Here is a 23,565-nt window from a genome sequence, read left to right on the forward strand (position 1 = left end):
GTGTCATGTGCTGTGCTAGGTGCTGGAGATCAAAAGATGAACAAGAAAGACTTTCCTGCACTCAAGGATTTATATTCTAGTATCTAGAGAGATGTAAGAGCCAGGAAGATGACTCCTAGAAGAAAACATAGGTGGAAAGCTGTAGGACATTAGATTTGGTAGTGATTTTCTTGGATATGACACCAAAAACATAGGCACCAAAAGCAAAAATTGACAACTTGGGCTATGCCTCAAAAGAAACAGGGCTTCCCTAGTAGTTCTGCTGGTAAAGAATCTGCCTGCAATGCGAGAGACCTGGGTTTGATCCCTGGGTTGGGAAGAACCCCTGGAAAGGGGAACAGCTACCCACTCCAGTATTCTGGCCCAGAGAATTCCATGAACTGTATAGTCCATGGGGTCATAAAAGAGTCGGACACGACTGAGTGACTTTTACTTTGAAAAGAAACAATCAATAGAGTGAAAAGGCAACCTGTGGAATGAAAAAATATTTGGAAATCATATATTTGATAAGGGATAAATATATAGAATATACAGGGCTCTTCTACAGCCCAACAACAAAAAGAACCAAGCAACTCAATTTAAAATGGACAAAGGACTGAATAGATAATTCTCCAAACATATACAAATGGCCTACAAGCATATGAAAAGATGATCAACATCACTAATCATAAAAAAAATGCAAATAAAAACCGCACACTTATAGGATGGCCACTATCAAAAGAATGGAAAATAAGTGTTGGCAAGGATGTGGAGAAAGTAGAACCCTTAAGTACTATGGAAATGTAAAATGGTTCAGCCATTGTGGAGAAACAGTATGAAGGTTCCTCAAAAAATCAAAAATATAATTTCCATATGAATCATCAATCCCACTTCTGAGTATATATCCAAAAGAATTCAAAGTAAGATCTTGAAGAGATTTTTTTCACATCTATGTTCATTATAGCATTATTTCACAATAGCTAGGAGGTAGAAACAACCCAAATGGACATCAACAGATGGACAGGTAGATAAAATGTTGCATATACATTTTACAACGGAATATTATGCAGCCTTAAAAGGAAAGGAAATCCTGGGAGTTCCCTGGTCCAGCGGTTAGGACTCCACGCTTTCATTGCCAAGGGCTGGGGTTCCATCTCTGGTTGGGGAACTAAGTTCCTGTAAGCCATGTGGTGAGGCCAAAAAAACAAGGGAGGAGGAAATCCTGTCACACGCAACAACATGGATAAAGTTCGAGGATATTCTGCTAAATGAAATAAGCCAGTCACAAAAGAACAAAGACTGTGTAATTCCACTCCTCTGTATCTGAAGTGGTCAAAATCATAGAAACAGAAAGAAGGAAGGTAGTTACCAAGGGCTAGGGGTAGGAGGGAAAGGGAATTAGCATTCAATGGTAGAGAGTTTCAGTTTTGCAAGATAAAAGTTCTAGAGATCTGTTATACAACAGTGTGAATATACTTAACACTACTGAACTATACACTTAGAAATGGTTAAGATGATACATTTAATGTTATGTTTTTTACCACAACTTATAAAGTTAAAATTTTAATTTATCCAAAAAAAAGTTGTTGGATTTCCCTGGTGGTCCAGTGGTTAAGAATCCACTTGCCAACACAGGGGACATGGGTTTGATCCCTGGTCCAAGAAGATCCCACAGAAGTAACTAAATATTCTAAATATTTGTGTTAATCCTCCTCATGCTTTTCTTTATAATTTTACTACTAATATGGGTATCTCTAAATAGTATATATTTGCCTAATATTGAACTTTATACATGGAATCATTTATTGTCTTCTAACATCTCTTTTTCTCTGATCTCTGAATGAAAACATGACAATTTATCCTCTATTCTGCTGTTAATGGACATTTTAAATGTTTCTAGTTTGGGGCTATTACTAACGGATATTACTCCCTGTAATATAATATTCTTGTATGTCTCTTAGTCCTGGTTAACATGCCCCAAAGCTTCTCTAGACCCTAGACTTTGGAGTACAGTCTTAAGTAAATGAAAAAGAAATGGAACACAACTTAAATATCCATCAAAAGGGTAATGGGTGACTAAAATGTAACTTACTTATATAATGGAATATCATACAGTAATCAAAAGGAATGAGCTTGATCTTTATATCATCATGGATGGATCTTAAAACGTGGAATGATGAAAGTGAGAGAAAGCAGAAAATTTAGGTAAAATTTAAAGCATACATAATACATACTAAATATATGTAAAAATATAAAAAGTGAACTGTAAGTGTACCCTAAACTCATGATTGTCTCCGAGGAGGATGGGAAAGAGTTCTATATTTATAGTGTTTTATCTCCTTTTAAAATAAATATGACAAAATATTAACAATTCTGGCTGATAACATATGGGTATTTGTTATACTGCTCTTTGTATTTTTGTTTTTGTATGTCTTAAGTTTCTTAAAAGAGAGAGTGGACCGAGAAGACTGTGGAGAAGGATGTGTAAGCAATATTGAATATTTGTGTTTGCCTAACAGACCATCTAGTATTCAAAATTAACATAATCCTAAGGTAGATTTTTGATGGTTTTCACTCTTTTGATATAATTTTAAAAGAAACACTATGGTTAAAAAAAAATAAAAAGACTGTGCAAGGACTTCCCTGGTTAGAAATCCACCTTGCAATGCAGCAGATACAGGTTAGGTCAAGGAACTAAGTAAGGCCCCACATGCTGATAGGCAACTAAACCCTGATCCACAACTAGAGAAAAATTCGCTGGTAGCAACCAAGGCGCAGGTAAAGAAATAAAATTTAAAAGACTATGAAAAAAAAAAAACTTTCATGTGTCATACTAGTATTTACATGAGGCAGATTCTCAGGTAATTACTAGGTCAAACAGCTTGAACTTCCTAAAACATTTGCTGCCTTCCAAGAAACTGTTCCAATATACATTCCTTTGGAAGAGCCTAACTGTTACAGATCTGGGAGTCCTTTTTGTAGGCGTAAGAGTCTCATCCTTTATTAGCTGATGCTTAATTCTTCCACTTTGGAAATCAATACCTGAGGCATACGGCTTTGCGTTAACCTCTGGTTTAATCAGCATTCTTCTAAGTAAAATGTTGAAGACATTTCAGCTCCTTATAAGCAAGGGCTGTCTAAACAGAGAGCTTTTCAAAGATCGGAGTTGGAGGCAGGTAACCAGAAACTGGACAATTACTTGGCAGAATATTATAGATTCTCTCCTTTTTTTTTTTTTCATTCTCCAAATCGTTAGGAAACACCTCGTCCCTCAGCGGCGTGCAAGGACCTAAAGACCCAGACTGAATTTCGAGAGTTTAGCTAAACGATCCAGCCCTGAGATTCTCCGAATTCTTTATGGCTGGCTGGACCTTAATTTTAGGCTTTGTGAAGGGTGTTCCTATGCAGATAAAAGACTGGAAACTCAGAAAAAGAAAACTAGTTTTTATTTTATGTTAATTAATTACGTTGCTTAAAACTACCCATCAAGCCCACTTGGGGTTTTGGACACAGAAATAAATTCTTGCCGAAGGACCATTCCAGGGCGGAGGAAGGAGAGACAATTGCGGGCAAGGGTGTGTGTTAGTCGCTCAGTCGTGTCTGACTGCGTCCCCATGGACTAGCTCGCCAGGCTTTTCTCTGTTCATGGGATTCTCCTGACAAGAGCACTGGAGTGGCTTGCCGTTTCCTTCTCCAGCGGGCAAAGGAGACTGGGTGAAAAAAGCAATATCTCCTAGTCTTTGGGTTTGGCTCGTTTCTGCTCGATGGGTACCGAGCCCCTGAACTTCTACCTGTGGCTTTAGCGCCGGCAGGGAGACTAGCGACGTGGGACACTAATAGCCCGGAACCTCGCGCGCGCGGTTCCGGCAGCAGCGCGCCCGGGGAAGCCTTTACGTGCCGCACCGCCCTGCGCCATGCCCTTCAGCCCCGCGCTCGGAGGTGAAAGCTTCTAGGCTGGGCCCCTGCAGTGGTCCTGGTGGTTTTCTCTGTAGCTCAAGGCCTGAGGCCAGGCCTCAAGTGGAAACGGCGTCACCATGATGACTGGACGGCAGGCCCGAGCGCCCTTACAGTTCCTGCCTGATGAGGCCCGAAGCCTGCCGCCGCCGAAACTGACGGACCCGCGGCTCGCCTACATAGGCTTCTTGGGCTACTGCTCCGGCCTGATTGATAACGCGATCCGGCGGAGGCCGGTGCTGTCGGCCGGTGAGGGCTGCGTGGACGGGATCGGCCGGGAGGAGCTGGGGTCGTAGGGCTGAGGGCCGGCTCTGCCTTAGGCTGCCTGAGGTGCCTCCGCTTTTCCGGGCCTTTTCGCGTTAACTGGCCGCGTCTCGCCTCTCTCAGGTATCCGCTCCTCTCGAGCTTCTCAGAATCGGGCCAGCGAGAGTGTCATTTCAGGAAACAGATGCAGTACAACCCACGACCTCGCAGTGAGACTGTGAAGAACCCCGGACGGAACTGCTTGCTTCCCTCTCAGTTCGCGTTGTAGGGGTGCAAAAATGAGCGCTCAGTCTATCCAGTGCTCTACTAACACTTACGTGCATTATAGCATTTAGTCATCAAACGCCGTGGGCTAAGACAGAGCGGGGAGTATTAGCCACAGTGGGGAAACAGCCTTAGAAAGGTTAAAGCAGCTTGACCAAGGTCGTAAGTAGCACACTCTGTAATCCCCAAGAGTCTACTTTGAGAACCAGCACTTCTCAGATTTAATGTGCATACTGATAAGTTGAGGGTCTGGTTAAAATGCAGATTCTGATTCATTAGCCCTGGAGAGAGCGAGGCCTGGTGGTCCCAGTCTCCCAGACACGCTGGTCTGGGGACCTCACCTTGAGTAGCAGGCTGTAAATCACTGGACTATATTTCCCAGTAAGTCTGTGTCCACCTGTCGGAGACCAGCGGTGATAATAAGTGACACAATGTGTGCATGCCCAGTCGTGTCTGACTCTGCGACCCCCATGGGCCCAGCCTGGCTCCTCTGTCCATAGAATTCTCCAGGCAAGAATACTGGAGTGGGTTGCCATTTCTCCAGGGGATCTTCCTCACCCAGGGATGCAATCTGCATCTCGTGCATTGGCAGGCAGATTCTTTACCTCTGAGCCACCTGGGAAGCCCAAGAAACAGTAGCTGTGCTAAAGTCTGTGGATTTCCCAAGGGAAAAGGGGGAACCTTTATAAGAGATATTTTTGAATTTAGCTGTGATCTGTCAGAGGAATACTTGGAGAGAGGCTTCCAGGTCATGGGAGGCTACTGAGAGTGAATGGAAGCAAAAGCATGGGGATAAGGGAGTATGTGCAGAGGAGGGTGATAAGGCAACAAAGATTTAGGTGGATTGTGGCCATTTATTCTCCAGGCAGTCGGGAACCTTACATACTTTTTGAAAGCTGCCAGAGGAAATACAGTGATTGGACTTGTGTTTTAAAATGTTGACTTTGTTAGAAATTGGAGCCAAAAAGCCCAGTTAGGAAGAAAACTAATTCAGTGGTTCAGGAAACCAGGAGAAGGAAATGGCAATCCACTCCAGTATTCTTGCCTGGAGTATTCCATGGACAGAGGAGTTGGCTGGCTGTAATCCATGGGGTCACAAAGAGTCGGACATGACAGAGCAACTTACTCTCTTTCAGGCAACCAGAAATCACCTCCCTTGTGCCTCTCTTGCCTTCCAGGTGTATGTACGCCTGGAGGTTGACTCCCAAGCCACCAGATATCAGCATTTCCAGGGCTCAAATAGACTTGAAATCCCATCTGCTTTGGACATGACCCCACTCCACAGAAATGAGTGATCTTTGTCCGTTTCTGCCACTAGGAACTATGGCGTGTTCTCCTTTTTTATCACCACTCCACACCTGCCCAGGCCTGTTACTTGGTGTAATGGAAAGAGGTCCACTTTGGAGTTAAATGGCCTTGCCCCACTGCTTCCCATTTCTGTCACTTTGGGCAAGTTACTTGATCAGAGCTTAAGTTTCCTCACCTATAAAGTGGGAATAATTCATCTTTGCAAATTTTTTTGTGAGGATCTATAGGTAAATGCCTGACACACAGAAGGAGCTAACAGGTTTCCCTTTCCTTAGCTCTTGTTGCACAGTTACATTTGTTCAGTCTTAACTGAGCTTTTTCTCTGTGCCAGGCAGTGTTACACACTGGGTATGGGAGGAGCAATACTGACCTGCTCTTGAGGAAACTCCTAATTGGGTCAGTGAGACAAGCAGGTATGAGTCTAGCTGTGACAGGTGTTTTGATAGCTGGGTGAGCAGACAGTACTTTGGGAGCCTGAAGAAGGTTCAGATCAGAGAGATGATGTTCCAGAAGAAGAAAAGACTGGCTGAAATTTGAAGTTTGTATCACTTAATCTCACCTTGTTGTCAAAGAATGTTTTGTGCCTTTTCTGGGAGACCGAAGAACATAGTGGTTAAGAGCACAAGCTTTCAGATTTGATGCACCTCCTCCTCCCTACTCGCCATTTGATTGTGGAGAAGTTACTTAGCTCTGTGAGCTTTAGTTTCCTCATCTGTGAAATAGGGATGGTATTTACCTCTTTGTGTGGCTGTGAGTATTAGGGGAGCTGATGAATGTAAAGCACTTAACCGAGGCCTAGGGGTCAGAGTTCCTGAGTTCCTTGAGTTTCCCTTGTTGCTTTGGAAAACTCAGGCCTTGAGGACTTTATTGAAATCGTTATCCTCAGCAGCATTTATTGAATGCATACTGTATTTATTTAGTTCATTGTCTGCCGAATAGTAATGCTCAGTGAGTATTTATTGAATGAGTGTGTAGATAACAAGGAAATAGAGAACCATCCAGAGATTTACAAACCGGATGGGCATATCTATGAAAAAGATTAATTCTGATACAAATTTATACAGATAACAGTAGGAGGAATGGGGAAGGAGGAATACATGGTGGATTTTTCCAGCTGTGACCATGGAGAGTATCTGGCATTCTCTAGGTAGTTGGGATATCTGTGCAGATCTTTTTCAAGTACACAGAAAGTATTAAATACAGTTTTTTCTTAAGCTTTTCTCGCATCACCTATTTTTAAACTCTTGTTTCTGGATACCGCTCACCTGCCCTAAATTTGGACTTAAGTTAGTATCCAAGTGTAGTCTGCAAAACTAAATCTGTATTGATTCCTAGTCTAACATAAGAGTAATTTACTGTGTTCTGCAAAGAGCACTGTGTCTTTCAAGTTTAGGTCAACTGAGTAAAGGGAAAAAGAGGAAAATGATTGTGAAGGGATTGTGTATATGGTGAGAGGGAGACCACTGCTGAAAGAGAAGAAGCTAGGGAAATGGGGACTTGAGAAGAGGCCAAGCCATGCTTTTAGGGTTTGGGACACTGATACCATTGGAATCTTCTGTGCAGGATATGGGTAAACACAGAGTCTGGGTCTGTTATCTGTAGTCCCGAGGCACAAGGGAGAAGGCAGCACACTTCGGTTTGCTGTATTACAGGTGGCTCATTAGGGGAAGCAGTGGCTGTCTGGGGTAAGTGCTGTGCTATTCAGTGCTAAGTCAGTTCAGTCGTGTCTGTCTCTTCGTGACCCCCTGGACTGTAGCCCACCAGGCTCCTCTGTCCATGGGATTCTCCAGGCAAGAATACTGGAGTGGGTTGTCATGCTCTCCTCCAGGGGATCTTCCTGACCCAGGAATCGAACCTGCGTCTCTTATGTCTCCTGCATTGACAAGTGGGTTCTTTACCACTAGTGCCACCTGGGAATCTCCTTTCTGGGTAAAGTGAAGTGAAGTGAAATTACTCGGTCGTGTCCTACTTTTTGTGATCCCGTAGACTATAGAGTCCATGGAATTCTCCAGGCCAGAATACTGACATGGATAGCCTTTCCCTTCTCCAGGGGATCTTCCCAACCCAGGGGTTGAACTCAGGTCTCCTGCATTGCGGGCGGATTCTTTACCAGCTGAGCCACAAGGGAAACCCAAGAATACTGGAGTGGTTAGCCTATCCCTTCTCCAGGGTATCTTCCCAACCCAGGAATCAAACCACGGTCTCCTGCATTGCAGGCGGATTCTTTACTAACTGAGCTATCAGGGAAGCCGCTTTTGGGATAAGGGAGAATGCAAAATAGTCTGAGCAATGTCCAATCCCAGGTCATAGTGATACTTTGTATTTTTATTGTTTTACAGTTTTTCCCAAAACACTTTTAATAACTACTGTGAAAAACAGTTAGGTATTATCTTTGTTGTAGAGGTAGTAATTATTGCATATTTATTAAGTGCTGTCTGTGTGCTGATATACAAAGATGAGTGAAACATTGACTTTGCCTGGTAGTAGAGGGAGAAATAATTACTATAGCAATTTACATATTATGAGGGATGAATTCATCCTTTTAACTCCAGGAAAGTTTTAGGAAGGCTTCTTAGCAGAAGTGTTGTGTGAGTTGAGCCTTGAAGGATCAGAACATTGCTGGGCAGAGAAGTAATCAGTACATGATGTATAGAAGTATGAAGGAGCCTAGGTTATGTGAGGAATTAGAAGTAGTTCAGTGTTGCTGGGCACAATATGCGTACCAGGGAGTGTCAGAAGATGAAGGTGGAGGAGTCAGCTCTTGAAGGGTCTGGGAGGTCACATGCGGGCGATTGGGGTCTTGTTAACCATCATTGAAGAAGGGACTGACGAACTAATTTGTGTTTTAGTAAAAATTTCTCTAGTGACAGGGTAAAAGCTGGAATCAATGTGGAGTAGAAAATGAGATGAAAGGTAAACCAGTTATATAAATGAGCATGAGTTAAGGAAATATTTATCAGGTAGAATCGACAGTGACTGAATGTAGAGGATGAGGGTAGGAAAAAAAAAAGATAATTAGTATGCTTATTACCCAGTACTTGGATTTCTGAGTAAATGGTCTTTTAGGAAAAAGATTTGAATAGGAAGGAACTGAGTTGGTTTGGGAGAATTCAGGTTATCATATCTGTCAGATATTTGGATATATATGTTGTTCAGATAGTTATCTAGTTGGACGTAACTAATGGGTTACCAGTACATGGATAATAGATAAAACTATAGGAATGAAAGCATGTGTGGGCTAAGAGAATGGCTGAGAATAAAATTCTGAAGCATAGCTATAAAATCTATACTTAGCCTTTTGTAAAAAAGAAAAATTTATATAAAGTTAATACCTTTGGATCTCCCCTTCACATTTAAAATGTTGGCTTTGTAGATTATGTGATTTGATCCTTTCCAGTCTTATTGTAATAGGGTGATTTTATTTTTTTGCTGTGCTGAATAGCATGTGGGATTTTAGTTCCCTGACCAGGAATCAAATGCACACCCCCTGCAGTAGAAGCATGGAGTCTTAACCAGTGGACCGCCAGGGAAGTCCCAGTAGGATGATTTTTTTAAAGATAGTTTTTGAATAGGTAATACTTGCAAAATTAAGAATGAGATGTATTTGTAGTACAGTGTACTGTTTTAGTAACCACTAGATATGTAAATACAAATCGGTATATGGAGACAAACCAAACTGCTCTTAGACCATTTGTAGAGGGCTTTAACCTCTACTCGGCATGTCCTGAACACATCCTGGAATGCAAGTTAGTGTAGGTCTAAGGTCTAAAGTTAACCTATTGAGAAAGAAGACTTTTTTTTTTCTGTGTCAGTCTACCATTCAAGTTTTTGTGCTTATCTACCTTTTTCCTTGAAGAAACTTATAAAACATGAATTAAAAAAGTTTTAGGTTCTGTTGATAGCTACATTTGTAGACAAAGTGTTGCTTTTCGTAGTTGCCAGATATCCTTAGGGAGATGTTCCAAGGTCATGGCTGTGTATTCAGAATACCCATATGCAACCTTTTTTTTTTTTTTTAAGAATGTTGGAAGAAATTACAAACTATGTATCTAAAACATTAAAAATGTGATTTTTAACACATAAAACTGATTTTTGCTTTCTTTGAAATTTGTGGTTTCAATTTCAGGTTTGCATCGCCAGTTTCTATATATTACTTCCTTTGTTTTTGTTGGATATTATCTTTTAAAACGTCAAGACTATATGTATGCTGTGAGGGACCACGATATGTTCTCATATATCAAGTCACATCCAGAGGATTTTCCTGAAAAAGGTATTTCAAGTTCATTGTAGCAAACTTCTTTCCTGCTCTGTGCCATTTTCCCTAGTCAGTCTTTCGCGTGCCTGTGACTTCAGGCCTTCTGTGTTCTGTTGACTTCCGCCTCTTTGTAGACCAGAATTCTCTTGAATTCATATATCCAGTTTCTGGCTGAGTACCTCTGCGTCCCTCAAACAGCAAACAGGACTCACGTCCCCCATGCTTACCCAGACACCCTGGGCTTCTGTGTCCTGCTCCAGTGAATGGCATTACCGCCCACCTGGGTGCTCCAGCCAGAAACCTGGGAATCATCTTCATGGCTGTCTCTTTGACTTCTCATTAGTCATCAAGTCTTACTGTTCTAATCCCTCAATAATTCTCAACTCTGAACTCTCCTCTCTGCCACTGCCACTACCCTGGTTCAGGCCCTGGTAATCTCTTGTGTAGACTCCTGCATTTGCCTCCAGCTTGCCTCTGCTTTTGTTCTTAGCAAAAATCACATCTCTCTGGATAAATATGGATATGCTTAAAATAGCTATCCATTACCTTTTGGATAAAATCAAGACTCCATTAAGATGGCTTTTTCCCCCCGGGCTGAGCTAATTGCCTGGTGCAAACACTTAACTTAGACTTTTATCCACCCAGTTACACTCACAGACTGTGTTCCTCACTGGGCTGTAGCTCCATCTTTGTTTCTCCCGCCTCCAGCCCAGAACCTACACATAGTGGGCATTTAATAAATAATGCCTGGCCTGACCTACACAGAGCCCTGCCTCATCATGCGTCACTCAGCTCGTGCCGCTTGAAACGCTGTCCTGAGCCCTCCCTGTGTCGCTGTGTGCATGCTGTGCCCCTTAGGCTCCCTCCTGCCCCATTTCCACCCTGGGCACCTACAGATTCCTGCTCAGGAGTCGTCGTGCTATAGACAGGAATTTTCTGACCACACTCTACACTTATCTTTGTGCATGTATGAATGTAACTGTAATACAGCTGTTTTCTTATTTATATTTTATACAGATATACAATATAGATATTTGCATACATGAATGAATGAGGGTAGGAAATTTTTAAACTTGTAATTTTTTAGATTTTTAGATTTTCCTATTTATGTAAATGTGTAAGCATTTCAATTTAAGCATTTTAAATCTCATCAGACTGAATGGTGATCTGTAAGGTCCTGCTTAGCTCTGAAATTGTATTATTCTTAATAATAATTTCCTTATCCTTCAGTCATATATGTGATGTTTATGGTGGATCAGGAGGGTACGGCTTTTTTTTTCGCCAGTAAAGAGCTCAAAGACTAGTACAAAGCCATGAACAGTGGATGTGTCTGGGATGGGAATACTCAAGACTGTTGGATGTTAGAGATGGAAGGATCTTGGGAATATTGATTTCTAAGAGGGAGACCCAGTGGCAGTTAGCCCTTCGACCCATACCTCTGGCTCTTTGCCAGTACGTTTCCACTAGCTCCCTCTGACTGTGAGTGTAGCCTCACAGGCCCATTCTCTCAGAGCAGCCAATTACTGGCAGGTGTGCGAAGAGCCTCCTGTACCAATAGTGCAGCCATGGAAAGCTTGACCACCTCAGCTCCTGGCCCCTCCCTGTTCAATCCTTCTTCCACTCCTTCAGCCAGGATCCCTCTGGTGGCATTTGCCTCTCTAGACAACCATCTGAACATCATAGATTCTTTCAAAGCAGTTCTTCATTCACTGGAACAAAATGCCTGGTTGGGAAGCTAGGTTGAGGACTAGAAAATAAAGCAGTTCTTATAAGAATATTAAGTGTTACTGTTTCTTTAGGAAGTATGATTTTTTTAACATGATTTTTAAATCTTTTGTGATTTTTCTTTTTATAGATAAGAAAACTTACAGGGAAGTTTTTGAAGAATTCCATCCAGTGCGTTGACGTCTCCAAAATGCTTGCTCCGGTTTCATTGATAACCAGTTATTTCTGTATTTTGTTGAACTGTTCCTATGACATCTGAAGTTTATGTTAATCTCTTAACGTTAACACCTTGTGATTAAAATGGTCATTATAAGCACTCTGACTCCTTTTTGTCAAAAAAACAGCTTATCAGAGAATGGTCAGTTTCCATTTAGCTAGTTTTGAGAAGACATCTGGCAGATTTTAAAATGGAGTTTAGTTCTAGTTCAGAGTTGGCAGTCTCATAGCCTGTGGGCCACATCTGGCTCACTGCCAGTCCAGTTCTGTTGAACACAACCAGGCTCATTGTTTACATGTTAATGGCTGCTTCCTTCTGCAGCAGAGTTGAGTGGTTATGACAGAGACCGTATGGTCTGTGAAGCCGGAACTATTGAATCTATGGCCTTTTACAGAAGAGTCTCACCTGCTCCAGTTCTAGTGCAGGGTGAACCAAGCAAGCCAGAGGATGGAAGGTTTTGTGAGTCACGTAGAATAATTTTGACTCAATTCTAGGTAGTGGAAGGTCACTAAAGGATTTTAAATAGGGATAACATGGTCACAGTTATATTGCTGAGCTCTCTGCAACACCATAGAGGGTGGTTTAAAAGGAGGAAACTCACAACCAGGAGAATAGCTAGGAGACTGATACAGCAAAGAGGTCTCAGCTCTTAGTTGGGACATCCTGGGGAAAGTGAGCTCAGTAGCTAACACTGTCTACAGTGGAAAGTGAAAGTGTTAGTTGCTAAGTTGTGTTTGACTCTTTGCAACCTCATGTACTGTAGCCCCTGGGGCTCCTCTGTCCATGAAGTTCTCCAGGCAAGAATACTGGAGTAAGTAGCCATTCCCTTCTCCAGGGGACTGAACCTGGGTCTCCTGCATTGCAAGCAGATTACCATCTGAGCCCCCAGAGAAGCCCGTCAACAGTGGATTAGAAGTAAAAGATCCCACCTAACTAGAATGAGGTTTTATTCTTTATGGCTCATCAAGTCCGAAAACTTGTCCAAAATTTTTGTTTCTAAGCTCAGATTTCATAATCAGATTAGGTTTTGGAGATTAATAAAATTGTTTACATGTGATTTGAGATTAGGTGGCAGTATGAATGTAAGCAGATGGACAGAATCACATGGTTCCAACTCCTCTTGAGTCCTACTTGTTAAAAATGAAATCATGTCTGAGAAAGTACTTTAAAAGTTAATAAAGGTATGTACAAATACAAGGTATTTTTATTGCTGCAATAAATAAATTTGTCTCTGCTCAATAGGCATAGGAGTGTGAACCACTCAGAGCTGAGGACTCTGCTGCTTAGTTCTGTAGGGTAGAAAGTAAGGGAGGACTAGAGCAAATAGAAGGTGACGGTGGGAGAAAAAATAGACCTATAATAATAGCTCTCTCATGCCAGATGCTTTTGACTTAGTTTAATTTTCAAAGCAACTTCATGAGATAGGTAACACCATCTCCATTTTATAGATGAGGAAATTCAGGGCACGATGGGTTAAATAACTTGCCCACGATTGCAGTGAATGACTGCCAAGAGAGAAGGATGTGAACTTCGGTTAGTCAGATGCTAGAACTTCTATTTCTACTGTAGCACACTAACCAGGTGACAGACGTGGTCCCTCATGAATCACTGGCTTCCACGCCAAGCTAGTGAGAGGAGCGAGGAGCTGTGAACAGCAGCAGGCAGCCTAACGGTGACACAGTGATGAGTCCGGGAACTGGTGCTCAGAGGAAGGCAGGGAGGATTCCCAGACATCCAGTCATCTTCACTTGTAGTTGCAGGTCCAGGTCTTTCTGGTCTTACCGTCATCAGGCTAGCAAACTGCACCATGTCTTCATCACAGAGACTACCTTCTATCATGTGGAGTAAGCTGTGGGTGCACAAATTTGAAAAAATATAAGTTCACACCACTAAAGTACTGTCACATGTCTATTGAAACAGGAAACCTATTGAAAAAGCACAATGGTGCTGTTTGTAGAAAAACCCTAGTGGCTTTACAGCACTATGAGAAGAATCTGGTTGTCAGAGCTGCAATACATCATCTAGCTTCATCTCTGCCTTTTACTAGCAGGAAAACTACAGAAAGGTGAAATAAGTTGTCCAGGGCAGAGAGGTCAGTGCAGAGCCAGGACAAGAAGCTAGATTTTTTTTAACTTTTGTTCTGCCACCACAAAAAACAAGAGTGTTGAAGTGTGTTACAGTGTAGAACTGGCTGCTGTTGTCTTCCAAGAGGTTTGGCAGGTCAAGGAGTGATGGATCTCACTGCTCTGCCATCCCTAATGCTTACCTCCAGCCCTGGCTGCAGAATTCTAAAGTGCTAAGGAAATCCGTAGTGTAGAGGAAAGGAACTAAACGTGGGTTAGGCCAGGGTCCATTCACATCTTGGCTTTGCCATTTCCTGAGTAACCTCAGACTCATTTTCTCTCTCGGACCTCCAGGTTTTTTCATGTGTTAAAGAGGATTGTAATTCCATTAGATCATTGATACACAAGTAATTTTAAACTATAAAACTATTCAAATGCCAATCCTTTTATAATACCTTTATTATTCAGTGACTAAACTGAAACCCAGAGAAGTGAGCAAAAACAAGACTGCACAGCTCACTAGTGGTGGAATCAGAATTTGAACTCAGAGCTCTTGATCCAGCCCCCTTACATTCAAGAAGAACCTCTGAAAGGCCACTCAGGAGCGTCAAGAGGACAGGGACACAGGGTTGAAGCTGGCAGTTTGGGTGTAGGTTTGAAGTTGTTTAGTCACTGAGTCATGTCCAACTCTTTCAACCACATGGACTGTAGCCCCCAGGTTCCTCTGTCCATGGGATTTTCCAGGCAAGAATACTGGGAAGGATTGCCATAGCCTTCTCTAGGGGATTGTCCTGACCCTGGGATTTAGCTCAAGTCTCCTACAGTGGCAGGCAGATTCTTTACCACTGAGCCACCTGGGAAGCCCAGGTTTGAGGTAGGGAAAGGGGAAATGGCTGAGAAAATACCTGGAGCAGAACTCTGTAGACTGTGTATTTAGGATCCACGTGTACTACCCATCATTACAGAATAGCCTCAGGAAATATGGCAGAGACTAAATCTGATGGAACGATCACCCAGATCAGACTTCCCTGGTTAGGAATCTGCCAGCTAGTGCAGAGGACACAGGTTTGATCCCTGGTCGGGGAAGATTTCACATGCCATGGAGCAACTAAGCCCGTGTGCCACAACTACTGAGCCCACGCACCTAGAGCCTTGCTCTGCAACAAGAGAAGCTACCCCAGGGGCTTCCCTGTGGTCTAGCAGTTAAGAATCAGCCTGCCAATGCAGGGGACACAGGTTAGATCCCTGGTCCGAGAAGATCCCACTAAGCCTGTGCGCCACAACTACTGAGCCTGTGTGCCGCAACTACTGAGCCCTGTGCACCCTGGAGCCCATGCTCTGCAACAAGAGAAGCCAGTGCAGTGAGAAGCCCGCCCACCACAGCTAGAGTCCGCCACGCTCACCGCAACTACAGAATGCCTGCATGCAGCAATGGGCACCTGGTGCAGCCAAAGTTAAACAAAGATAAGAATTTCCAGGTATTTTCACATTTACTGTAAAAAAGAGAAGCTACCCCAGTGAGAAACCCGTGCACTGCAACTAGAGAAAGTCCATGCAGCAACAAAGTCCCAGCACAGCCAAACAAAAAAAAAATGAATGCCCAGTTCTGGGGCCAGTCTTGCTTTTTTCATCCCCTTACCAATTATGCGGGGTTTCACTGGTGGCTCAGCAGTAAAGAATCTGCCTGCAATGCAGAAGACTCAGGTTCAATCCCTGGGTCAAGAAGATCCCCTGGTGAAGGAAATGGCAACCCATTCCAGTATTCTTGCTTGGGAAACCCCATAGACAGAGGAGCCTGGTGGGCTACAGTCCATGGGGTCAAAAGAGATGGACACAACTTAGCGACTAAACAATTATGTGACTTTGGGTGAGACACTTCCTCTATCTGGATTTATTTTTCTTACAGGTAAAATGAGGATAAAGACTCTGCCCAAATACCTGCATCGGGTGCTTTGAGATTCCCACAGACATGGACATGGCTTATCACCGATGATAGGGTGATGGGAACAGGGAACAGCTAATGGGAACAGGGCTGGCATGTGACACAGGATAAAAACCGGCAGGTGTTGTGGCCAAATTTCTCCCAATCTTTACCCAGGAGTGACCCACCCAAGACTGTCCCAGATCCCCTTCCAACCTCCTACCCTGTGTGGCACCACCTGCTTGTCTAGCTACCTGCTCACTGCACCTCACAACCCCAGCCCTTCTGGGCTCAGATCCCAACATGTATGTATATGTCCTCTCAACTGGGCTTCCTAGCAGGCGTGCCTCCATGCTGGTGTGCCTAGTACGAGTTAGTGTCCACACGGTGGTCCTTTAACTTTCCGCTTGGCTGGCTGCAACTTGGGATGGCCAGAGCACCTCTGCTAGTTGCGGGACTATGGTGAACAGCCTCACTCATGTACCCCAGCAGCTTCACCTGTGTGTCCCTGGATGCCATATAAATATAATTCTCCATATCCCATAACTTGAAAAAACGTTGGAAGCAATGCCATACACACAAGACTCAACATTCAACACCTGTGTAAACACGTGCCTTGGATAAGTTTCTTCATTTATACAATAGAAATAATAAAATCTATCTTCCTAGAATTGTTCTGAAGATTAAATGAGTTCATCCTATCTCAAGCATCTAGGGACTATATTGACATTTATTATGTGCTCAAATAGAAGCTATTATTAATATGTGACATCAGCAGTTCTTATTTTAGAATTCATGGATGGGCCTCTGAAGTTGTATACACAGTCATATGTATGTCTATATGCCTAGACTCTGGGGTGAGAGTCCTTGGCTTTAATCAGATTCTTAAAGAAGTCAATGATGAGAACACACTTGTTCAGTTCATACAGCTCCAAATATTCACATGAAGTGATGCAAAATATTAGTCACTCAGTCATGCCTGACTCTTTGCAACCCCGTGGGATGTAGCTCATAAGGGTCCTCTGTCCATGAAATTTTCCAGGCAAGAATACTGGAGTGGGTAGCCATGCCCTTCAGGGGATCTTCCCGGCTCAGATTGAACCCGGGTCTCCTGCAGTGCAAGCAGATTCTTTACCGTGTGAACTGTCAGGAAGTCCAAATATTTGCATACTTACTAATAAATGCACAGTTACATACAAGTGCACATAAGGCATGCACACACCAACCACTTCTCCTTATGTTTCCATAATAGTTCACCATCATTAGGCACCAATTCTGGGTCAGAAGGAGAGTAAGACAGGCCTGGCCTTGGGCCTTCCTGGGTTGTGGTCTCAATACCCAAAAGTGAGGGTGGCTGGCTGAGAGCCAGGCTCGCCCTCTCCCGCTGGGTTCACCACTGCTCCCTCTCCTCCCCTGGAATGCCCCAGTGGACATTAGCACAGCCACCGTTACCTTTCCTACATGGCCTGTCCCATTTTCTCCTGGTATCTCCTTGTCACCTCCTCGGCTTTCAGGGTAAGATGGGTGAGGATGTGATGAAGGCTAGCGAAGTGCAGGTGGAACTGGGCTTCCAGGTCCAGGTGCCCCAATACCCTCTCTTCCTCAGCCTCTTCCATCTCTCCAGCTTCAGTCTCAGCTCCATCGGCTTTGCCACCTGCCAGCTTGGCCTGCCACTCCTGCCGGGGCAGCAGCCCGTGCTCCACATCCATGCGAATGGCCTTGAGCATGGTGAAGTAGCTGTAGAGATCGGAGGCGCCCGTCTGGGCCTGGTATCCATGTGTGCTCGGCTGCATGTCCCGCAGAAGGCTGGGGATCATCACCACCTGCTCCATGTTGCGCACCACAGCCAAGTACCGGTCCATGACGGTCAGCAGGCAGTTCTTAGGGTAGCGCTTGGTCAGCACCTGCATGATGGCTTTATCTTCCATATGGAGTCCCGCAGACTGCCTCAGCCTCTGTTTCCGGGCTGTTATTTTTATGTCATTATGCACAGCAGTTTGACAGGATGCCAAGACCCAGTTGGTAGGTCAACATAGCCCTCTTTTAGGCCAATCCTAGGGCTTGGGTCCCAACGTCCTGTATCAGGTGATCCATCTGCCCAGGGACAGAACTGCCAGACTTCTGACTGTCATTTCAGTGCTCCATGACTGCCTCAGTAAGAGCCCAGCTCCTCCTTCATCAGCTTGCAGAGCCATTTAGAGGGCAGTCTTTTCCCTTGGCAGCTGGTGCACTTGACCCCGGGGCAATAATTAATTCTCTCAGGTCATCTAAGACCAAGCTACCCGTTGCCTATCTGTATCTTTTTTTTTTTTTACTTTTAAAATTTTATTTATTTTATTTTTGTTCACATAACATAAGGCTATCTGTATCTTAATGCCCAACTTGCTTCTTTCTCTTGGGTGCCTCAGCTGTGAAATGAACAAGGGAAGAGGGTCACGCAATGAAACAGCTTAGTGTGGGGCAAAGAGCTCTCAGATGGGAGCCAGAAGTCCGGTTTTGCAATTTCTCAGTCGTGTGTTGTCATCGTTTGCTAGTTAACACTTAAGAGCACTCACTTTGCATCAAGTACTACACTGAGCTCTTTCAGCCAGTCCGTACAGTGAGTGCTTTAACATTCTCATTTTACCAATGAGAAAACTGAGGTGCACACAGCTAAAGTAACTTGCCCATGGTGCCATTGGGGCTGGGATTCCAGCCTGGGACCACCTCTCTCTCACCTCCAGTTAGGAGGTGTGAAGTTGCATAAGTTATACAAGTTAACAGGATCCATCTCCTTGTCTGTAGATTTGAGGTGTTACTGTAAGGAGACAAGGTAAACAAAATGCTTTGTAAATCACAAAATGTAGTCCCCAGATGTATTATCCATGCAGTTGCTGGATTAATGCTGAGGTCCCTCTCAACTCTAGCCTGTAATCCCATGAGTTATGAAGCTTCATCTTCACCATTGACCCAGTGTTTCAGCCAACAGTCTTGAGAAGATAATCCCTTGCATTGCCACATTTTCACAGTTGGCAAACTGCATTTGCTATCAGTCAGTTCAGTTCAGTTCAGTCGCTCAGTCGTGTCCGACTCTTTGCGACCCCATGAATCACAGCACGCCAGGCCTCCCTGTCCATCACCAACTCCTGGAGTTCACTCAGACTCATGTCCATCAAGTCAGTGATGCCATCCAGCCATCTCATCCTCTGTCATCCCCTTCTCCTCCTGCCCCCAATCCCTCCCAGCATCAGAGTCTTCCAATGAGTCAACTCTTGGCATGAGGTGGCCAAAGTACTGGAGCTTCAGCTTTAGCATCATTCCTTCCAAAGAAATCCCAGGGTTGATCTCCTTCAGAATGGACTGGTTGGATCTCCTTGCAGTCCAAAGGACTCTCAAGAGTCTTCTTCAACACCACAGTTCAAAAGCATCAATTCTTCGGTGCTTAGCCTTCTTCACAGTCCAACTCTCACATCCATACATGACCACAGGAAAAACCATAGCCTTGACTAGACGGACCTTTGTTGGCAAAGTAATGTCTCTGCTTTTGAATATGCTATCTAGGTTGCTCATAACTTTTCTTCCAAGGAGTACGTGTCTTTTAATTTCATGGCTGCAGTCACCATCTGCAGTGATTTTGGAGCCCCCCCAAATAAAATTTGACACTGTTTCCCCATCTATTTCCCATGAAGTGATGGGACCAGATGCCATGATCTTTGTTTTCTGAATGTTGAGCTTTAAGCCAACTTTTTCACTCTCCTCTTTCACTTTCATCAAGAGGCTTTTTAGTTCCTCTTCACTTTCTGCCATAAGGGTGGTATTATCTGCATATCTGAGGTTATTGATATTTCTCCCGGCAATCTTGATGCCAGCTTGTGCTTCTTCCAGCCCAGCATTTCTCATGATGTACTCTGCATATAAGCTAAATAAGCAGGGCGACAATATACAGCCTTGACGTACTCCTTTTTGTATTTGGAACCAGTCTGTTGTTCCATGTCCAGTTCTAACTGTTGAAGAATAGCTATGTAAGTATAACTGTTGCTACAGTTATTAATAATTAGAAAAAGGAACCCTAATGAGAGGTTCAAAGTCTCACAAGTTAGTAGCAAAATCAAGTGAACAAGGCCTTCTGAGTTCTGAGTCAGGCCCTGCTTGCAACTCCACTTTGAAAGGAAAGATTTACTAAGTACATTCTGTCCCAGCATGGGAGGAGAGGGGAGGAGGAGAGCATGGGGAGCCATCTTGTCTCAACTAGGCCGCCTTCGCCCCCACTCCAGGGCAGGGGCCCCTCTGCACCCTCCTGATGTGAGCTCACCCACTGGACCACGTCCTTCTACTCCCATGGCTGGAGCCATGAGATTGCTTGTCTTTAAGTTGAACTGGAATCCAACTCGCTACACAGCCCCGCCACCCCTCCCCCATGAAATCAAAACATTCACCCTATCCAAAAGTCATGGGCCTTAACTCTGCTATATGAGCACAACAGGACAGTGTGAAAAAACCATCTTCCAGCCTTTAACTTGCTTAGTCACACTGCAGATTGAGCAGAAAAACATTAGTGTCCCCCTTTCCAAATGAGGAAACTGAGATTCAGGAAAGGGGAGTTTCAGACATGACAGGAGGAGGCCCAGACCAGCTCTCCAGGCCTCAGAAGAAAGTGACAGCCGTTCCTCTCTCCAAGCCCCCTTCATGGGCTGGCCAGGCACATGGCTGCAGATGACCTGGGGTCACCCTGCACTGGACAGCTGGTCTTGCCTCTCTAAGGCACAGAGGGCAGCCAAGTCCAGCCACGGGTCTGCTGTGAGGGCAAAGCTTCCACTTGTAACCCTTTCTGTATTGCACATTATAAGCGAACATAGAGCACGGTCAACTCTTCTTCCCTCTGGCTGTGTGACCCTGGGCTAGTCGCCACTCCTCCCTAAGCTTCAACTTCCTCCTAAGTTATAATAATGATAAGAGCAAGCATTGACTGAGGATTTGCTATCCTAAGCTAAGCTGATACATGCAAAGTGGTTAGAACAGAAGTCAATTCTCCCAATAATCCTATGGCGTAGATAGTCTTTGTTTACAGAGGAGGAAATTGAAGCCTAGGAAGGCCAAGTAATTTGTCTTAAGACACACACTATTAACTTTTAGACAAACAGAAACTGGAATCAGTGGTAAATCCTGCCCATTGATATTAACAGTTACAAGGACTAGAGATGACGTTTGTGTGTGCTGCTGCTGCTGAGTCACTTCAGTCGTGTCCGACTCTGTGTGACCCCATAGACGGAAGCCCACCAGGTTCCCCCGTCCCTGGGATACTCCAGGCAAGAACACTGGAGTGGGTTGCCATTTCCTTCTCCAATGCAGGAAAGTGAAAAGTGAAAGTGAAGTCGCTCAGCCATGTCCGACTCTTAGCGACCCCATGGACTGCAGCCTACCAGGCTCCTCCATCCATGGGATTTTCTAGGCAAGAGTACTGGAGTGGGGTGCCATTGCCTTCTCCGGACGTTTGTGTGTAATACCTGATATATTGCAAAATCTCATTAAACACACACTGCCTCCTGGCCATTTCTATTTCCTATGCTATGCTCCTAATTTCTCCTTTATTCTTCCATTCTAGGGCTTGCTACACACACTTCCGTTCCCTTTGTGCCTATCCTGGTGCCCACACCTGCAAATGCTCAGTAGATGCTGGCGGACCGATGACCATTAAACTCACTTTCTGATGTACTCTAGAGTCCTTGGTTATAATGTCCAGTCACCTTGAAAAATAGGGTCCCTGGCTTGCAAGGAGGCAGTAGTGAGGCCTTTGACCCAGCGAGGGAGTCCAAGTGGCTGCAGCCACACATGGCCCAGGCATGGCAGGTGCTCAGAATCAGCTCATGGGCCTGACTCTAAGGGGAGGCTCTCTTCCAGAATTCTAGGAGAGCTATGCCGTACTCCTGTCCTGGCAGTCTTCCTCATACACACTGCTCTTTCTCAATATGTTCATGTAAACAGTTTGCAATATACATTAGCCGGAGGACTTCACTAGTGGCTCAGTGATTAAGAATCCAACCTTGCAACGGCGCAGGTTTCATCCCTGGTGTGAGAACTAATATGCCACATGCTGTGGAGCAGTTCAGCCTGTGTGTCCCAACTAGAGAGTCCATGCACTGCAATGAAAGATTCCACGTGATATAACAAAGATCCCGTGTGCCACACCTGAGACCTGATGCAGCCAAATATGTGTATATATATATATATATATATATATGTATAAAGAAACTAAAGGGGTGGGATGGGGTGGAGGGTGGGAGAGAGAGAGGTTCAGGATGGACGGAACATATATATATATTTATGGCTGAGTCACGTTTTTGTATGGCAGAAACCAACACAACATGGTAAAGTAATTATCCTCTAATTAAGAACAAATTTAAAAAGAAAATGCATTAGCCTGATATTAACTCCACCAGTCAGCTACATGGAGAATTTGCATAAAACTATTTCCTAACCTATGAGTGGAAAACAGCAAGTTTTCTAAATTAATAAAGTGGAAAAATGTAATTTTAATAGGTTACTTAAGTAAACATTTGATTCATTCATTTTAGCCCTAAAATACTTTTTGTTTGCTTTTTCACTTTTCTAGGAAAACATCGCACCATGCCGCTTGGGAATCGAAGTTCCCTGGCCAGGGAATTAAAACTACGCCCTCGGCAGTGAAAGCACAGTCCCAATCACAGGACTGCCAGGGAAGGGAAAACATTCTTAAAATATCTTTCCTCTGGCAAACGGGGCTTCCTTTGTATTTGAACATCAAGGATGGCTGGGCAGTGGATTTAGCCAGAGACCAGGAGTCTGGACCTTGTGGTTTGGGTTCTGGGGCTGTTTCCAGGTCCATTGTGACTGGGCTTACTGGGCCCTAGCATCCACGACTGTAAAGGGAAGGGTTTGGAGATCTCTGAGGAAAAGGCCTTTCAGTCCTGGTTGTATAATTCCTTCTGAATCCATGTTTGGGTCACTAAGGACATCATTACCCAGGTCTAGTGCCCTCCTCGTTAACCCAGCTCCAGATTCCCTGACCCAGGTCTGGGAAACACGATGTTCTGCTTGCAGACAGGGCTGGGAGAACTGAGCTGGGGTGGTGGGCCAGGCAGGAGGGCCCCATCAACAGCAGCCTCCTGGGCCTCCCTTTCCCCATTTATTCAACAAGGGGGCTGGTCTTCATTAAGTCCTCTACAGCTCGGACTTTGGGGGACTCCATCAAAGCACAGCCCGCCTGTGGCCCACTGTTATTCTGCCCCTGTGTATGCATCATAATCTCATCTCAGGCTCATCCATTCCCAGACTCGCTCACGGACATGGCCCAAGAGGTGCAAGGGGCGCTGCACGCGTGAGTGAGTGAGCAAACTGATAACAGGGGGGTAAATGAACTCTGTGTGTGTGTATCAGTCATTCAGTTGTATCTGACTCTGCAACCCCATGGACTGTAGCCCGCCAGACTCATCTGTCCATCGAATACTCCAGGCAAGAGTGCTGGAGTGAGTTGCCACTGCCTTCTCGGGGGGATCTTCTTGACCCAGGGCTCAAACCCGGGTCTCCTTCATTACAGACAGATTCTTTATCATCTGAGCCACCAAGGAAGCCCCTCAATGAGCTGCATGAGTGAACAAAT

General features: G+C 44.4%; 2 protein-coding genes across 2 annotated transcripts; one reads left to right on the top strand and one right to left on the bottom strand.

Annotated features, from left to right (window-relative positions):
* On the top strand, nucleotides 3,839–12,065 carry NDUFC2 (NADH:ubiquinone oxidoreductase subunit C2). Its single transcript, XM_018043457.1, has 3 exons — nucleotides 3,839–4,182; nucleotides 9,896–10,039; nucleotides 11,880–12,065. The coding sequence occupies exons 1-3, from the start codon at nucleotides 4,014–4,016 to the stop codon at nucleotides 11,927–11,929; spliced, it is 363 nt and encodes a 120-aa protein (XP_017898946.1). The 5' UTR covers nucleotides 3,839–4,013; the 3' UTR covers nucleotides 11,930–12,065.
* On the bottom strand, nucleotides 12,906–18,078 carry THRSP (thyroid hormone responsive). The gene is made up of 2 exons (XM_005699494.3): nucleotides 17,403–18,078; nucleotides 12,906–13,815 (listed from the first exon to the last, which is right to left on the bottom strand). Exon 1 carries the CDS (start codon nucleotides 17,876–17,878, stop codon nucleotides 17,408–17,410), a length of 471 nt encoding a protein of 156 aa, XP_005699551.2. The 5' UTR covers nucleotides 17,879–18,078; the 3' UTR covers nucleotides 12,906–13,815; nucleotides 17,403–17,407.

Source organism: Capra hircus, chromosome 29 (assembly GCF_001704415.2).
Source record: "Capra hircus breed San Clemente chromosome 29, ASM170441v1, whole genome shotgun sequence".
Lineage (NCBI taxonomy): Eukaryota > Metazoa > Chordata > Mammalia > Artiodactyla > Bovidae > Capra > Capra hircus.